At 43.9% G+C, this 14,797-nt stretch overlaps 1 protein-coding gene across 1 annotated transcript in view; it reads right to left on the bottom strand.

The window, feature by feature from the left end:
• LANCL2 (LanC like glutathione S-transferase 2) overlaps window positions 1-14,582 on the bottom strand; it is a 29,317-nt gene extending 14,735 nt beyond the window's left edge. Inside the window, exons 1-4 of the mRNA XM_084509242.1 lie at window positions 14,189-14,582; window positions 5,710-5,827; window positions 2,726-2,933; window positions 447-594 (exon numbers count right to left, since the gene is read on the bottom strand). Coding sequence (XP_084365368.1) covers window positions 447-594; window positions 2,726-2,933; window positions 5,710-5,827; window positions 14,189-14,362 — 648 coding nt within the window. The 5' untranslated portion in view covers window positions 14,363-14,582. The remainder of the gene's footprint in view (window positions 1-446; window positions 595-2,725; window positions 2,934-5,709; window positions 5,828-14,188) is intronic.
• Window positions 14,583-14,797: the final 215 nt, after the last annotated feature.

Below are 14,797 nucleotides of genomic sequence, written 5' to 3'. Positions count from 1 at the left end.
TGACAGAATCACCTGTATTTTTAGGAAGAGAAATTGAATATTAGATACTACTTATCACTCTTTTCCAGGCCTATTTTCTCTGGTTCTGGATCTGCAGAACAGTCATGCACCTTCCCCACACTAAGTTCTCCTCTTTTCACTTAAAACACTTCCACACTTCTGTGTTAAGGTTTCCCATAACAATTTCTCACCCTCAAGTGCTCCACCACTTTCATGTTAGATGCATTTAAATGGCCAGCTGTGGACCCACCTGCATTGGCCTCTGTTTCAGTCCCAACCGGGCAAGAGGAAAGGGGTAACAGAATGGAAGGAAGGATGAGACTGAGCCTGCAGTTGTAGGTTCCTCTCCTCTGCAGCCTCCCCCTCTTAATCCCTTGAATTACATGAAGGTGTGATTCCAGTTCAGCTGCACTGATGCTGTGGCACGTGAGAGAGAAGCGTCCTACCTCTTTGATAACAGACTGTGGGACAGTGTCCGGACCAATTTCAGTATTCAGGTACAGCAAGGCATACAGGTATCCTGCTCTGCCGTAAAGCAGCTCATCTGGAAGATCAGCATCTGTGCTTGTGACTGTCCTTTGGAGCTGCAACAACCTGCATCAGACAAAAATGGTAGAAGAGATAGATAGAGCATGTTCTCTAGAGACTGTACCAGACTATGCACTGCGTAAGCCATCAAACCAGAAGCAGGAGGAGTGCCAAAGCCCCGTAACTTCCATTCTGTCATCCCCAGCCAAACTGGCTGCCAGCTTTACACATAGAAGGATCTGAATTAATCAAAAGTGCCGCTTAAACTATAAAAGTAGCTACACGTTAATGGGAAGAATGATGAAAGCTTCCTGCAGCCTGGTATTTCACCTCAACAAGGACCCTTAATTTGAGGTGTTTGAGAGAGAAAAACACTCAGCATTCCCCTCTTTAGACACACATTGTTCCACATGCTTAAAAGATAGATTTAGAAAGGGCATTGCTATTATGCAGAAGTGTTTTGCTTGCATTTAGTAGTGGGGGGGAAAAAGACACACTTGAGCTGGCCACTGCGACTCTCGTTTGTTCCAAAGAGACTCCCTGCTATTACTCCACCAGTCTACATTAGAATTGAGGAGGAGCAGAGAAATTGTTTTCCTGCCCATTCCCTGGACCTGTCTCTTCATATCTTTTCTGATGAAACTGGAAATTAGATGAAACCACAGAGATGGCCAGATTTTAAATTTGGGGAGGGAGGAAGACAATCTGGATTAAGAGCAAATTCAATTCCCAGATCCCCCCCAGGAGCTATTACTTGACAGAAATGTTAGCATTAGCATCATGCTGGAGCAAAACCACTGACTCCAATGTCCTATTTAGACCATCACTACTTAATATCAGGGAAAAGGCATTCACAAAAAGAGAGCTTTGTATTATCACTCCTTTTTTGGAACTACTCTTTGGACTCGGAATTAAATTACTTTCTTTTAAAATGTCCTCTGTTAAGTTTTATTATTCAAATTTTATTATTCAAATCATCCTACAACCAGACAGCTACAAAGTAAAAAGTTAGAAATGCAATCATATATTACACTGATATCCATAATGTACCCCTCAGATCATGTTCTGAATGCATTCGTGAACAACAACAAAAAAAGGGAAGAATAAAAGGGAGCAAATAATCAAACTAACCTCCTTTTTCAGTCCTCCTCCTGGAAATGACTTTCCAAGCAGAGGTGATTCTAGAAGATTTACTGCTAATCTCATTCTGCTGTACTCATGCTTCATGCCTTACAGCAACCATGCTTCCCTAGCTGCATCCAAAGTGTCATGCCCAAGATAATGCCAGTTCTAAAAGCAAAAAACAAACCTTCCACCCATTTCAAGACTGAAATACTTGCTCAGGAGCAGCAACTGATATTAATCAGACTAGGACTCTAGACCAGAAAGAGATCAATTATATACCCAACTGGAGATACTATTTGCAGGATAGCCTGCAAATTCTGGCTGTGCAAGGTATGCTGGTAGACTGTTACCAGGTGCATTGCTGATGTTGAATGCAAACCCCAGAGGGCTTCAGTGATTCCAGTCCTTGACTGGCTAGCAGTCATCTACACACCAGCAATAGGACATCCAGTTCTCTAAGGAAGCTCTACCTCCAAGTGGGATTTCTCAAGACATTTGTTACATTTAGACTACTTTGAAAAGGAGATGGAGTATTTTCAGGCTACCCTTCATATGATCTGACCTCATTAGCGTCCTTACCTGTGACAGTTTAGCAAATACCTCTTTTTTCTTTTTTTTTTTTTTTTTTTGATTAAATCTTTGGTACATATCAAATATCCTATGTTTCTGCCTGGGTGTTTCCCTGCAGCGTACATGTTTTGTTGTGTGTCTGTAATTAAGTCCCGTGCTGTCCAGGAAGCATCACATCCTGTACAAGCTGCTGCTGACAGGTGTATCACTTTTGTTAAATGTCACTTTACTATGACAAAGTCAGAACGTGCATGCACTACAGATATGCCCATGCCATCCTGTTCTTATAGCAAGAGAAGACTCGCTAACCCGCTAATCACCAATCAAGCGTAAGCCAGCTTTCATAGTAATAGAGCCTATTCTGTATTCTGCTGAAGATACATCAGGGGAAAAAGTGCCTCCACTTTTTAAACCTGTCTTCCACAACTTCACTGGGTAATTTTACTGAATTAATGCACTCTATAAAAGAAGGACATGGCTTTTTCCATGACCAACCACTCACCTGGCAACACATTCTTTAGATTCACTGTCATTTTTCAGCTTGTGATAAACCACTGCACCCACTGCCAGTGGCCCCGCATCACCACAGAGAAAAGTAACCCTTCTGCCATTCAGGTTGCGAAGGATTCTCTTCACATAATCCAGAGATCGCTGCAAATGGCTCTGGTTTTTTGTGACACGGTACAGTTGGAGATATAAGAGGGCAATGCCTGGAAAAAAAACACATGAATAAGAGAGACTCATTTACTTTTCCTTCTGAGTACATCACGCCCCCATCTTTAGTGCCTCTGAACTAGTAATTCAAATATGAAGAGGTATTTGGTCAATTAAAGGATGTCAGCTTAGATCCTAACTTACGCAAAAGGAAGGCATCAGTCTATCTTAATTACATTTCTGTTTCAATTGTGACAACCATGTAAATGTATTAGACTGAAGCCCAATGGTAGACTCACACTTTGCAGAGAATGAAGAACACTCATGAGACAAGCACTAAAGTTTGGTGAAGAAATCACCACGGATGAAGAATTTTATGCTAACAAGCATGCATACAACCAAGTACACTTGGTTTAAAATACTCATCTATCACACACTAGAAATGACTTATTTCCCATTTGATTTTTAAAAGGGTCTTTTGATGAGTTCTTGGCTTCAACTTGCCAAGTTCTTTATTGCAAAACACTTAGAACGGTTATAAGATTATGAGCTTCTACAATTTAAGCTAGCTTGTAAAAACCATAAGGCAAACACATGCTAGGAAAATGCTGGAAGGTTAAATCAAGCTTCACTCCATTATGCTCATTATACAGTTTTCCTTGAAAACAAAACAAAACCCAACCCAATGGCAACAATGTAGATTTAAGAAAGTGAAACAAATGCATCTAAGAAGCTGTTTGTTGGCCAACTGCACATACACAAGCAAAAAAAAAAATTACTTCTTGACCACAAATTCCTCTTTCTTCTGAGCAGGCAGAGCATTCTTCCGTGCCATAGCTAAAGTGGGGAGCAAGCCAGAACCACTTAGCTCCACAGAAAGACTTTCTGAGGAATATAAGAATGGCACCACAAGAGTGGTGGAGCACCCTAAAATGTTCTCCAGATCAGCCTTGAACAGGCTTTTACAGATGGCTCCAAGAGGTCTGCTGCTGAGCTTGGTTAGGTCGATTCAGTGGCACAGAAGCTTGTGGTCTACTTATCATTCCTGCCAAAGCAGCAACAAGAAAATGTTGCCTCTGAGGCTGCTGGCCTGTCTGGGATTTCCACAACTCTTTTTTATCTTGCAACAGCTGTGCGGATACTTGGGTTTGATCGAGGGGTGGTCAAAAGGTAGCCCTGAGGCCCAGCTCATCCAACCCTTCCTGGTGCAAAACCCTCGAAGCAGCTCCTCCAAGACTTCTGGCATGTACAAACAGTACTTGCATAAGCAAGATGGACTCTAACATGGGCTTTAACAACACACACTTCAGGATTTTAAAAGATGCTTCATAAAATACAAGCCAATACTCAGGACTGTTCACTGCCAGCCAGGTTCGTCTAGACTTGGTACGTAACAAGCAGGACAGTTCTTTTCAGCACTGCTTTTACTTTCTGATTTGCACACTCAAGTAAACTGCTGCAAGAAGTTTGAGAGGAAGTATTTAAAAATCTAGATCATTTAAGTATTTTTATTCAGAGTTAACTCCAGAGAAGCCTTGAAAGAAGTTTACAGCATGGAGTAATGTCGGTTATCCTTCTGCAGGATGGAAAAACACCACTTTCATTAGGCTGCGTTGCTTGTTCATCTATCTTCTCGTTTCAGCTAATGATGGCTGTGTTACTTTTAGCTTATGACTCATTTTCAGCACGCTCTGCTTCATCGGCTGCGACTTGTGTTGTCAGTCACGGTGTCAGAGCGCGGCTCCCCGGGAGCCGATTTGCAGTGTCGCTGCCAGGATGCCCACCCCTTCAGCTCCTCTGCACCCGCTCGCTTTTAGACCTTGAAACGCATCTATCGCTTCAATCTGAGTTGTCCAAAACTTCCCCACCCACCCGCCCACCACACCATCTGCGCTGAAATATCAAGAAGAAAGAAAGCGAAGACATTTTACACTTCCACTGCCAGAACTGAGGCTAAGCACGGGCAAAGCCTGTTTTTTTTTTCGAGGCTGCTCCCCCCCTCCCTGACACAAGGATAACAGACCAGATCTGCTCATGGCACTTTTCAAATACTCTGTGCTAAAAGCAGAAGTATGTCTGAAGCGTGAGCTAGACAGAGCAGGAATAGAATATGCCATTGTAAGTAGCAGAGTGGCACTTAGGAGGCCAAGATGGAAAAGCGTTTTGGCAGCTTGAAGAGCAGTGTCTGTGTCAGGCTTGACAACTGCAGGCTCTGCCTAAAGGATCAGAGGGCTCATTCACACTTGGACAGCATCTGTAATGCTGATGCAAAGCTCCAGGAATCACGGTGCCTTGTGATAACCAGCACATGCCTGTTTATCTTCATATACATCACAAATCTTGCAACTCTACCTCCATACTCCTCCTCCTTGCACACTCATTTTACCTTTTTTGTACAGACAGAACAAGCAGAACTAACCCATACTGCAGGTTTTAAGGCATCTGGGCACAGAGCACCCTCTCCTCAACGATTAGAGGATTATCATTAGAGAACTGCTAACTAACTGTAAGTCAGTTGAACAAAAAAATAATAAATTTTAAGAAATCCTTAAAAGAAAAAAAAAGAGGTAACCCAAAAGAAATAGCCTTAAAAAATCCGCTCCTTTTGCAGGACACAGATCTCAATATACAAAAGCATATTATCTCTCTGTAATGAGATCCCTTGTCCACTGAAGTCAGTGAAAGTCATTCCCAGACAACAGTGACCAAGGTTCCAGAGTTAAAACAACTCATATAAATGACTGTATCATAGTACTTCTGCTGCTCCCTTATCTGAAGCTCCTTCAAGGAAAACACAACATTTATGAAACATTCACATTCCAGCTTTCTCACCAGTCCAGCCAGTGTAGGCAGAGCAGTCATGTGGATCTGCTGTCTTCAGCCCTTCCTCCATTTGCTGCAGCAGGTCCTTGATTTTGGTCTGGATCCGTTTTGTGAACTGAGTGCTGACCTGAAAGAAGGAAAGGAGAAAAGGGAGTGAGCCAGGAAAGGAATGAATCCAAGAAGCCAGCTGCTCCACTTCTTTGTTTGAGGAAAAAAATACTATCTGCAGCAATCAGCAGTGTCAAGGAAACAGCTAAAGAAAAATAGATGCTCATATTTGAGACAGCCAAGGCAAGATCAAACCATCATCTTAAATGATGTGCTTAATCACATCACCCATGATGTATCCACATTTTCTTTTTAAATCCAAGGCTCTGTTTGATTTCCCAGTCTGCGACCACCAGGCAAGTCATCTCAGAGCCATAAAATGCCCTTCCTCTTGCTCCTTGATCTCTCCTCTCACCAAAACACTATTAGGATTGGCATACTTTATCATGAGAGGAGGTTGTTAAAAGCAGCAAACTATTTAAGAATGACTACCTAAAAGAATAAGCTAGACACAAAGAAGATGGATAAAAGCAGCTTGGCAGCTTCAGCTCATCTATTTTGCCTTCGGCATGAAGCTGAGGAAACAAACCTTTGATCTTATTCATTGCTTGCTTTTACTTTTGAGCAAGAAAAGTTTACAGATACTATGTATGAAATATTACACAGGAGACTGTATCACTGCCATCATTTCCTCTCTTATTAAACCTAAGATGCTTTACTGACTATTCCCTTAAGACTACGGGACATGGAAATCGTCAATTAACTAGAATTTATTGCCCTAATAACTACCACAGGAAAGCGTGTTCAAGAAGTTCCTTTACAGGACGAGGTTACATTTGCAGTGGGAACATCTAGGAAAACACTCAAGAATGTATTATCATAAACATATATTATAAATTATATGACTTACTGATAAACTTTTAACTCAAATATAGAGTTTTTAATAAGTAGAGCCTGAAAAAGAGGAAAAAAAACCCCACCCCTTCCCTTCCTGGGCTATAAGAAAAGCTTTATCATTATTGGATATTTGCATCACTCTGAAGATGTACAAAAACTTCATGACACCAAGAAATATTTCCTGAATTTTCTTTCTCTACCCTCTACAGAAACACCTAAGCATACAACAGTTGGCATTCATATCTTAGTTATGCAGGCAGGAGCAGGTAGAAGGAAACTTGCTAGCAACATGAGAGCTAGCAGAGCTCCCCCACCTCCCAAACTGAGTCCCAACACAATGGTCTCAGCATCCAGAAAAACGGCACGATGCAGTTTGGCTGCTTGTCAGCTCGCGTTGAGCACCCACTACTGCTTTCTGAACAGTGCTCCACCTCCATCCACCACTTGCTGCCTCGGTCTGCTCCCAAGCACCAGCTAGAACGAGTCGGATTTGCGAAGGCTTGGTTTAGCATTCAGCCCATCTGCAGCCACTAGAGAAGAAGAATGGTTTCCCACTAGAGAAGGAGAAGCTAGCTTGTTAGGAAGGCAAGCTCTTGTTTGATTACAGCACGTCCCAACAGGGAAGGGTTCAGTCAAATGGCAGATCCCAAATGCTGCTCTGCAACCAATTACTCAAAGCACTCTTGTTCGGAGTGCAACTTCAAATAGCAAGCAGTGAATTCAAACATCCACTTGATAGATTTGGAAATAGGAAAGATAGCAGGGATCATACAGGTCCTCTGAAACACTCAGAAATCTCTAGGGCCCAAATCCATGTTATGACGGCAAGATAAGGAGGGAGAGGGAAGTTGTGCCATTATAACTCATGTCACACACTTACCCCTCTCACCTGCCCTAAGAATGAGCAAGAGCTCCCTTGACCTTCCTGGTAACTCCAAAAGCAGGAAACAAACACGGTGAGCACCTGGCATGTGCTCTTTGGCCTTAATGTGGCATTCAGCACCTTTTTGCTAGGAAACCATACCGTGCACACACAGCGTCATCCCCTCAAGCCTCTTAGCCAGTTCAGCGAAGTCTCAGCACAGAGCAAAACCTCTCCCGAGCGCAGGGCATCTCTCCTCCCCCAGACAGCCGTGCCACGGCATATGGCAAAGCAGCATGAGGAAATCAGCACAAATGCACCCAGGCTCACTACTCAGTCTGTCCAACAAGAGTGAACAAAGACGGGGTTTGTGTACCTACTGCACATCTCGTGCAGGCTTTTTGTTCTGACAAGACACCTACTGCTACTCAATCAGGTTATTTTTTTTTTTTTTAATCAAACTACTTAGAGGCAGAAGGAGAGGACTAGGATATCGGGACACCTGGGTTCTGCTTTGTTTGAAACCTCAGTCCCACAGAAGTTGTACAGCTCAGGCTGGCACCTCCCTCTCTAAAATGGGATCTGTGACTTACCTATCTTGATTCAGCACTTGGAAAAGGAAAGATGAAAGGATTTTTTTTATATTACAATTATAATCGTTTATCAGCCCAAACAAAGCTACTCCCAAGCTCGTGCCAGTGTGAATAGATCACACGTGGCAGCAAAGTTTTCCCCAGCTACCTACGCCTCCACCACTGCTTGCATTTTTTATCTTTTCTTTTTGCTCTGAAGCTCTAACAACAGAGCACTGTCGCTGTTCATCTGGTAGGATTCCATTGTAAGCTTTTAACAGATGCTTACGTGTCACAGAACAAATTAATTACACAAAGAACTGAATGTTGAAAGGTGGGTTTTTAAGATTTACAAACCTCCTTCAAGGAATCTTATGGCAGCATTACAGCTGAGCATGAAGCGCACTAGCTCGTGTTGAGCACAGATTGATTTTCACGAGGAGCATATTCGTTTCAGGAGGATGATTCCAGCTGGCATTCGGCCTTTTCTGCCGGTGACTCTTGTTGGGAGAAACAAAAACCAGGATAGCTGGCCTCTGATATCCTGTATGACACTTACTCCTGGTTCACAACAGACTGGGTGGTAACAGGGGCAGAAGAGTTTCTTTAACAAGTAGAAACTTCTCTCTCCAGGAATTCAACTGCTGCATTATTCCTCCGCTGCTGAAGGAAGAACAAGCACTACCACCCCAACCACTGCTCAAGTTTTAGATCAACAAAAACACAAAACATGAGCACTAATCCCCAGTAATACCCATCACAACCCTGAGCCACATTGCTTATGGTAACAAGAAAGGCTCGTTATCTGCACGAAACAAAAACACTGCAGAAAAATACAAACATGTTGGTGTCACAAATTAATTGTTTTGTGATTTATTTGAACCACATCATTGTTTCCATTGCAGTGAGGCAGCATGCCAACCTACATCCCAATGCAAAGCCTTCTGAAGCCAACAAAGAATGTAAGGAATGTAGGTATATAAAACCCCACTCAGCTTTGGCACTAATGACAGCCTCCAAATTTTGCTGTCCTTGTCAGCATTATTACCTCCTTCCCCTATTTGCTTTCTTCCATTTGCAAAGTTCCTAAAAAGAACTTAAGTGATCTTTTCTGTAAACCCATCTCAAAAATTACACACACACACACCAGGATGTGAATAAAAATCCCCTATAAAATGTCACTTGCAGTTGACATCAGAATAACGTACCGATTCTTACTGAACCACCTCCCCATTATGATCACATCCAGCTTTGCAGCTGCGATTTTCGAAGCAAGCAGCACCAAGAGCAGATGAGGAAACACACGGCTGCAATGTATGCAGCTTGTACTACAATTTCAGGAAGGGAAGAGAAGTCTGGAACTTAAAAGTCTTATGAGTTTTAAAAGCATGCACATTTGGACTAGATATTACTCTGCTTATGTTAAGTCTGACAGTGCAACTGTGAGAGCTCATGGCACTCCTTTTGTGCACAGAAATCAGTAATACTCTGGTATAACAGATGCAGGGTGAGTTATTTTGTTTGCTTTTTTCAAAGACACTTTTAGATGCTGATATATTTTTCAAAAACACCTCTCAGTATTTATTTGCATTGTGCCACATCTATGCCAAGTAACTTGTGCAGACGCGTAGCAAGACACAGAACTGAGCTCAGCTTCCTAACGAGTTGCCAATACATGTTTTTCTTGCCACCAGTGGCTCCCAAAACCACTGCCTTTCTACTAATATATATATTTTTTTATCATTAGCTGTTTCATTTTGCTCAGTTGCTTTTTGTAGGACCGATGCTATGTGCAAGAGTAGACCGAAGAAGGAGGTGACTTGATAACACAGGAGATGCGAGATGGTCTCAGAAGAAGAGATGGTCTACGGGCAGGGTGCTACCTCCTGAACAAGCAAAACACTCCTGGCTAACCTGATCCGAACGGAGATGAAACAGAAGAGGCATTTCAGAGAGAAGTGACGTTAATGTTGGTATGTGTAGAACAGGAGACAAAATGGTGCTGGGCTGCCTTTCAGGCGAGGAGCATTTCACAAGGAAGAAAATAGAGCTCCAGCAAGGGTTCATTCAAAAACCAAACTGACACAGAAGACTACACAAGGGGTACAACAGTCACTGATAAGGGAGAGTGGGGAAAAAAAAATAAAAAGTCAGAGCAGTACTGAAACGTGAAATCCTGGCATTGCTGCAATCAATGGGAACTTTGCCACTGCCTGTAAGGGAGCCAGCTTTCGCACACTGTGTGCTGGAGCACAGGTTTCTTGACGTGGGATGAAATCTCATACTCACCTCCACAGGGCTCCTGCAAGAGCAGCCCCAAAGGAATGCCAGCAGGATCCCATGTTCCGCTGGGGAGCGGCCTGCCTTTTTGCACGGAAAACCAAGTTTCGCTTTCTTTTTAACCTAAAACAAGCAACTGCTACAGCTCCAAGAGCAACTCTCCTGCTCTGAAAATACCAGATACCAAGAATTTTCCTCATCCAATCCCTGAAACAGTTCAGCACAGGTCCCTGCTGTTTCTCAATTAGGTTCTTCCAGAAATAAATGCCAGTTCTGCAAAACCACATGCTGAAAAATTACTTGAAATGCTGCTGTCTGTAGAACACATTGCTCTGTTTTTTCAATGATCTGGCATCTAGTTCCATAAATGTGATAGTAAGGAAAAAAAAAGAAAAAATAGGGGATGGAGAAAAAGAAAAACAATAGCTGTAGGCAAACAACAGCCTTGCCTTCTTGATAGACATGCCTTCTTGAAAGGCACAGAGATCAAAAACTATTGTGTGTAATAAATCCTGCACGTAGGATTTACATTTACTCACTACACAGATGTCTCCACCCTCACTGGGACATTTTTAGGTGGTCCACAAGCTGGAAAAAAGCTAAAACCTTTCCCAATACTGCCTAAATTATTTTGATACATAGACAGCAGGTATATTCCACGTAATGAACCTGACAGTACATCGATGTTGTGTGGTCAGACCCAAATACCGTGTATATTAAAGTTTCGTTTATCTTCACACACACACACAAAAGGGTGTATTATTACACTTGCTTGTGCAACTAGCCAGAGTAACAACTCGTTAACAAACAGGTCTGCGAGATAAAACTAGAAACTGGTAAAGACTGGATAGATGTGAGACAACTTAATCAGATGTTTTTGAGGTAGTAATGCACAATGAAGTGCAATAAAAGGGATTCTCACGTTGAATTTTGACCAAGAGTCCCAAGAAGAAAAGCAAACTTTCCTTAAACAGGAATGTGATTATTACATGATTAATGTATATATTAATATATGTATTTGTAGTCTCTATTAAAATAGCACACACTTGACATGGGATGCCAGAAAATGGTGAGAAGAGTGGCAATCTCAGAGAATGCAGATCTCACAACAAGAAGGTGGGAAGAAACATTTATTGGCTCTAGAGGTTTGATTTTGCCTGTGTTGCAACAAATGTTATGATTCCCATTAGTGTAAGTGGTTGCAGAGTCAGTCCCACAACAGAGAGAGCTTGGTGCTCTCAGCGTGACAACTGAAAGGCCCAGAGAGGCCTTCCAACAAATGCAGAGTGCTGTGGAGTAGGATTTTGTTTTTATTGGAAATTTTACAAGAGGATGGAGACTGAAAAGCCAGAGAAATGAATGATCAGAACAGGTTATTGAGAAAACACCAGGAAACTGAGCACCACTCAATCACCCAAAAGATAACCTAAGGAAATATTCCCTATCCCCATTAAACAATAGCTTTTCCCAGAAAGCATCGTGAGCTTTAAAAGTCAGGACAGACCTGTCCTCAAACAAACCCCTCACCAGCGAGCCTTCCCCACCATTCCCCTTCCCAGGAAACCCACAACAGCTCTGAAGCCCTCTGCTACAAAAAACATTTTGATAAATGGCTTCTGAGTCAGGACAACTGGCCACCAGCCCTGCTTTGCACAAGCCTGTGCAGCCTTACCCACCCGCAGTCCCCAGCCAGCATCTAAAGGGCGACACAACACCCACAAGTCTTGACATTAACTGAAGGCGAAGGTTGCTTCTGCTCCAGTTCAGCTGGAAAGGGAAAGCAAAGCACAATGCTGCTCACAAGAATTACTCTTTGGGTCCCAGACTGCAGGGACCCATACCCTAATGTTGTAGTATTATAATACCCTGTAATTAAGAACAGGTGGGTTTATAACTAGACTTACCTAGGATGCAAGGAAAATATCAGAACATCTGCTTTTCAAATATTAATACCTTCCCCAATAAGCACTTACAACACATTAAAAATTAAATGAACCTTAAAAGACAAACTGATTTTCCCCAGGAAGTAGGGAATATGCTTTGTTCTGAGTTTATGGCTATTTATTTCTCTACCCGCCCCCGACTATTTACATTATTTTTTAAACTTTTGGACCACTCTGACATCTATAGGTACTTTTCCAGGCTAAAGTATCTCTATGGGGTCCGTATCAAAATAAAAAGAGTTACAGGATATATGTGTATTTAATTGAAAGAGTCGTTATTACTGCAACTACTCTCAAGATGGCAAATCAGCAGGCCAAAGCCTTGGTTGCTCTTCTGCTGTTCCCATGCACCCCGGCTTCCTGCACCATACCTCATGCATCCAAGCAGCACGCACACACCTCCACATGCAGCACCCTGTCCCAATTGTCTCACGTTTCAGACAACAATCTGAAGAGCTTCTCGTCCTTTTATTTTATTTAGAAATTTTCGATGGCAACCGTGGCAGCTTATGAAATCAAATGGAGGGATTAATAATGCATCGCCTTCCACGACAACAGCAGAACCCCGCATCCTTCTGGCTGTCATTACGTGAGTCACTCAATTCTCACCATCACACAGAGCAGCAGATGGGAGGGAAAAAAAAAAAAAAAAAAAGACGCAATGCACTGAGGGCTTCTGAAAGCCACTTTAATTTTTAAGAAACCTGTGCTACTGTGTAGAGCAGTTTACAGAACACACTCCCTACCCTGTGTAAAGTCCTTTTACCTTCACAGGGCCTTTAGGCAGGCTAAGATGTTTCTCTGACTGCACTGGAGCCTGTTAAATGCAAAAAGCAAAGCAAAGCAAAACAAAACAAAAAAGAGCACCTTAAAATACTCATCAAGAAGTCTCAAAAAAGTCAGGATGGCATCAGGACTGACAATATGCAAACACTACCAACAGTACAACTACACATGAATAGTGACATACTGATAGCCACGATCTAACTCTGTAATACATAGGACAATTCCTCAGATTCTGCAGATGCAGAAAGAAAAGAAAACGTAGGCACAGATCTGCCTTCTCCAGTGAAACGTACAGTTGCAAAAAATCAGAGTAAGCCTACTGAAAGTTGCTGTAGTTGCGCTGCTTTAGTGCAGTATAGAAGATGGGTTGTTGTTGTGTTTTTGTTTTTTTTTTTTTCCACAGGAGCTTCACACCTTTGTACACAGCAAAGCCCTCCCCTCCCCCTTCACACTTCAACTCATCATCATACGTGCTTGTTTGTTTTTTTTTTATATATATATATACTAACCCAGATACAAATAAATAAATAAACCATAACTGTCTTTTGGGAAAAAAAAAAAAAAAAGTTTTAAATCAACACTGAGCATGCTACCTGGGATTTCTGTAAAAACAATTCAGATTTTACTTCCACATCTACCCTTGCTTTTTAAACCTTTTCCAGCGCCAAGTTCTTCTTCTGACAGCTGCGGTGAGGTCTAGCAGACCCCCAAAGCTCTCCTTTTTGTGCACCTGGCTTAGCCACACACAACTTTATGAACTTCAGTCCCTGCTCCTACTTCAGAGACCTTTAACTGCCTCACCCTGACCCCGAGCGAGGAGTCCTGCTCATTTTTGTGATGCTCAGCACTACGCTGCTTCACGAGGCTACTCTGACAGCCGTGCATCACCACGGATCCCCAAGCTGCAAGTAAGTCGAGGTGAAGTTGGCTTTGCTCCCTGCCCATGTGCACGCCCAGCAGTGTCACCATGCGGTGCTTCCCCTGGCAGGAGGATGATGCAGCACGGAGCGGCTGCTCGGGGCTCTGCAGGCAGCGAGGAGATCCGCGCTGTGTGTGGCTCTCTCTCCGTCCCCACTGTGGCTCCAGCCCCGCCGCCTCACCTTGCCGTCGGTGCCGAAGGGCAGGGGCTCGTCCCCCGGCGTCGCCTTGTCCCGCGGGGCGCCCTCCGCCGCCGGCGGCTGGTAGTCGGCGTAGGGGTTGGCGAAAGCCCGCTCCTCCATCTCCGCCTCGCCGCCCAGCTGCAGCTTCAGCCGCTTGGACATGCTCTCTCCCATCTCAGCCCGCCCGGGCTCCTCATCGTCCCCCGCCGGAGGCTGTGGCAGCGGAGCGGGGCTCCCTGCGGCTCCGGCCGGCCGGCCCCCGGCCGCGGCTCATGTCAGAGCAGCAGCAGGACGAGGGGGAAGGCCGGCCCCAGCAGCAGGCAGCACGCCAGCACCGCCCTCGCCCGCCTCATCCGCAGCCTCCGAGCCCCGGCCCCGGCCGGAGGAGGAGGAAGAGGAGGAGGAGGACGAGAAGGAGGAGGAGGAAGGGGCCGTCTCCTTCCCTCGTCCCTCCCTCGGCTCGCCACGTCCCTGTCGCCGTGGTGACCGCGCACAGCGCCCTGCCTGCAGCAGGCTCCTCCCCGAGGCCAGGCCGGGTTCAAAACAAAACAAAGCCAAGCCAGGCCGTGTTCAAAACAAAGCGCCAAATAAATAATAAAATAAAATGGA

The sequence above is a fragment of the Aythya ferina genome (assembly GCF_964211825.1).
Source record: "Aythya ferina genome assembly, chromosome: 2".
Taxonomy (NCBI): domain Eukaryota; kingdom Metazoa; phylum Chordata; class Aves; order Anseriformes; family Anatidae; genus Aythya; species Aythya ferina.
Note: the sequence above shows the minus strand (reverse complement) of the source record. Positions and strands in the feature narration are given on the sequence as shown.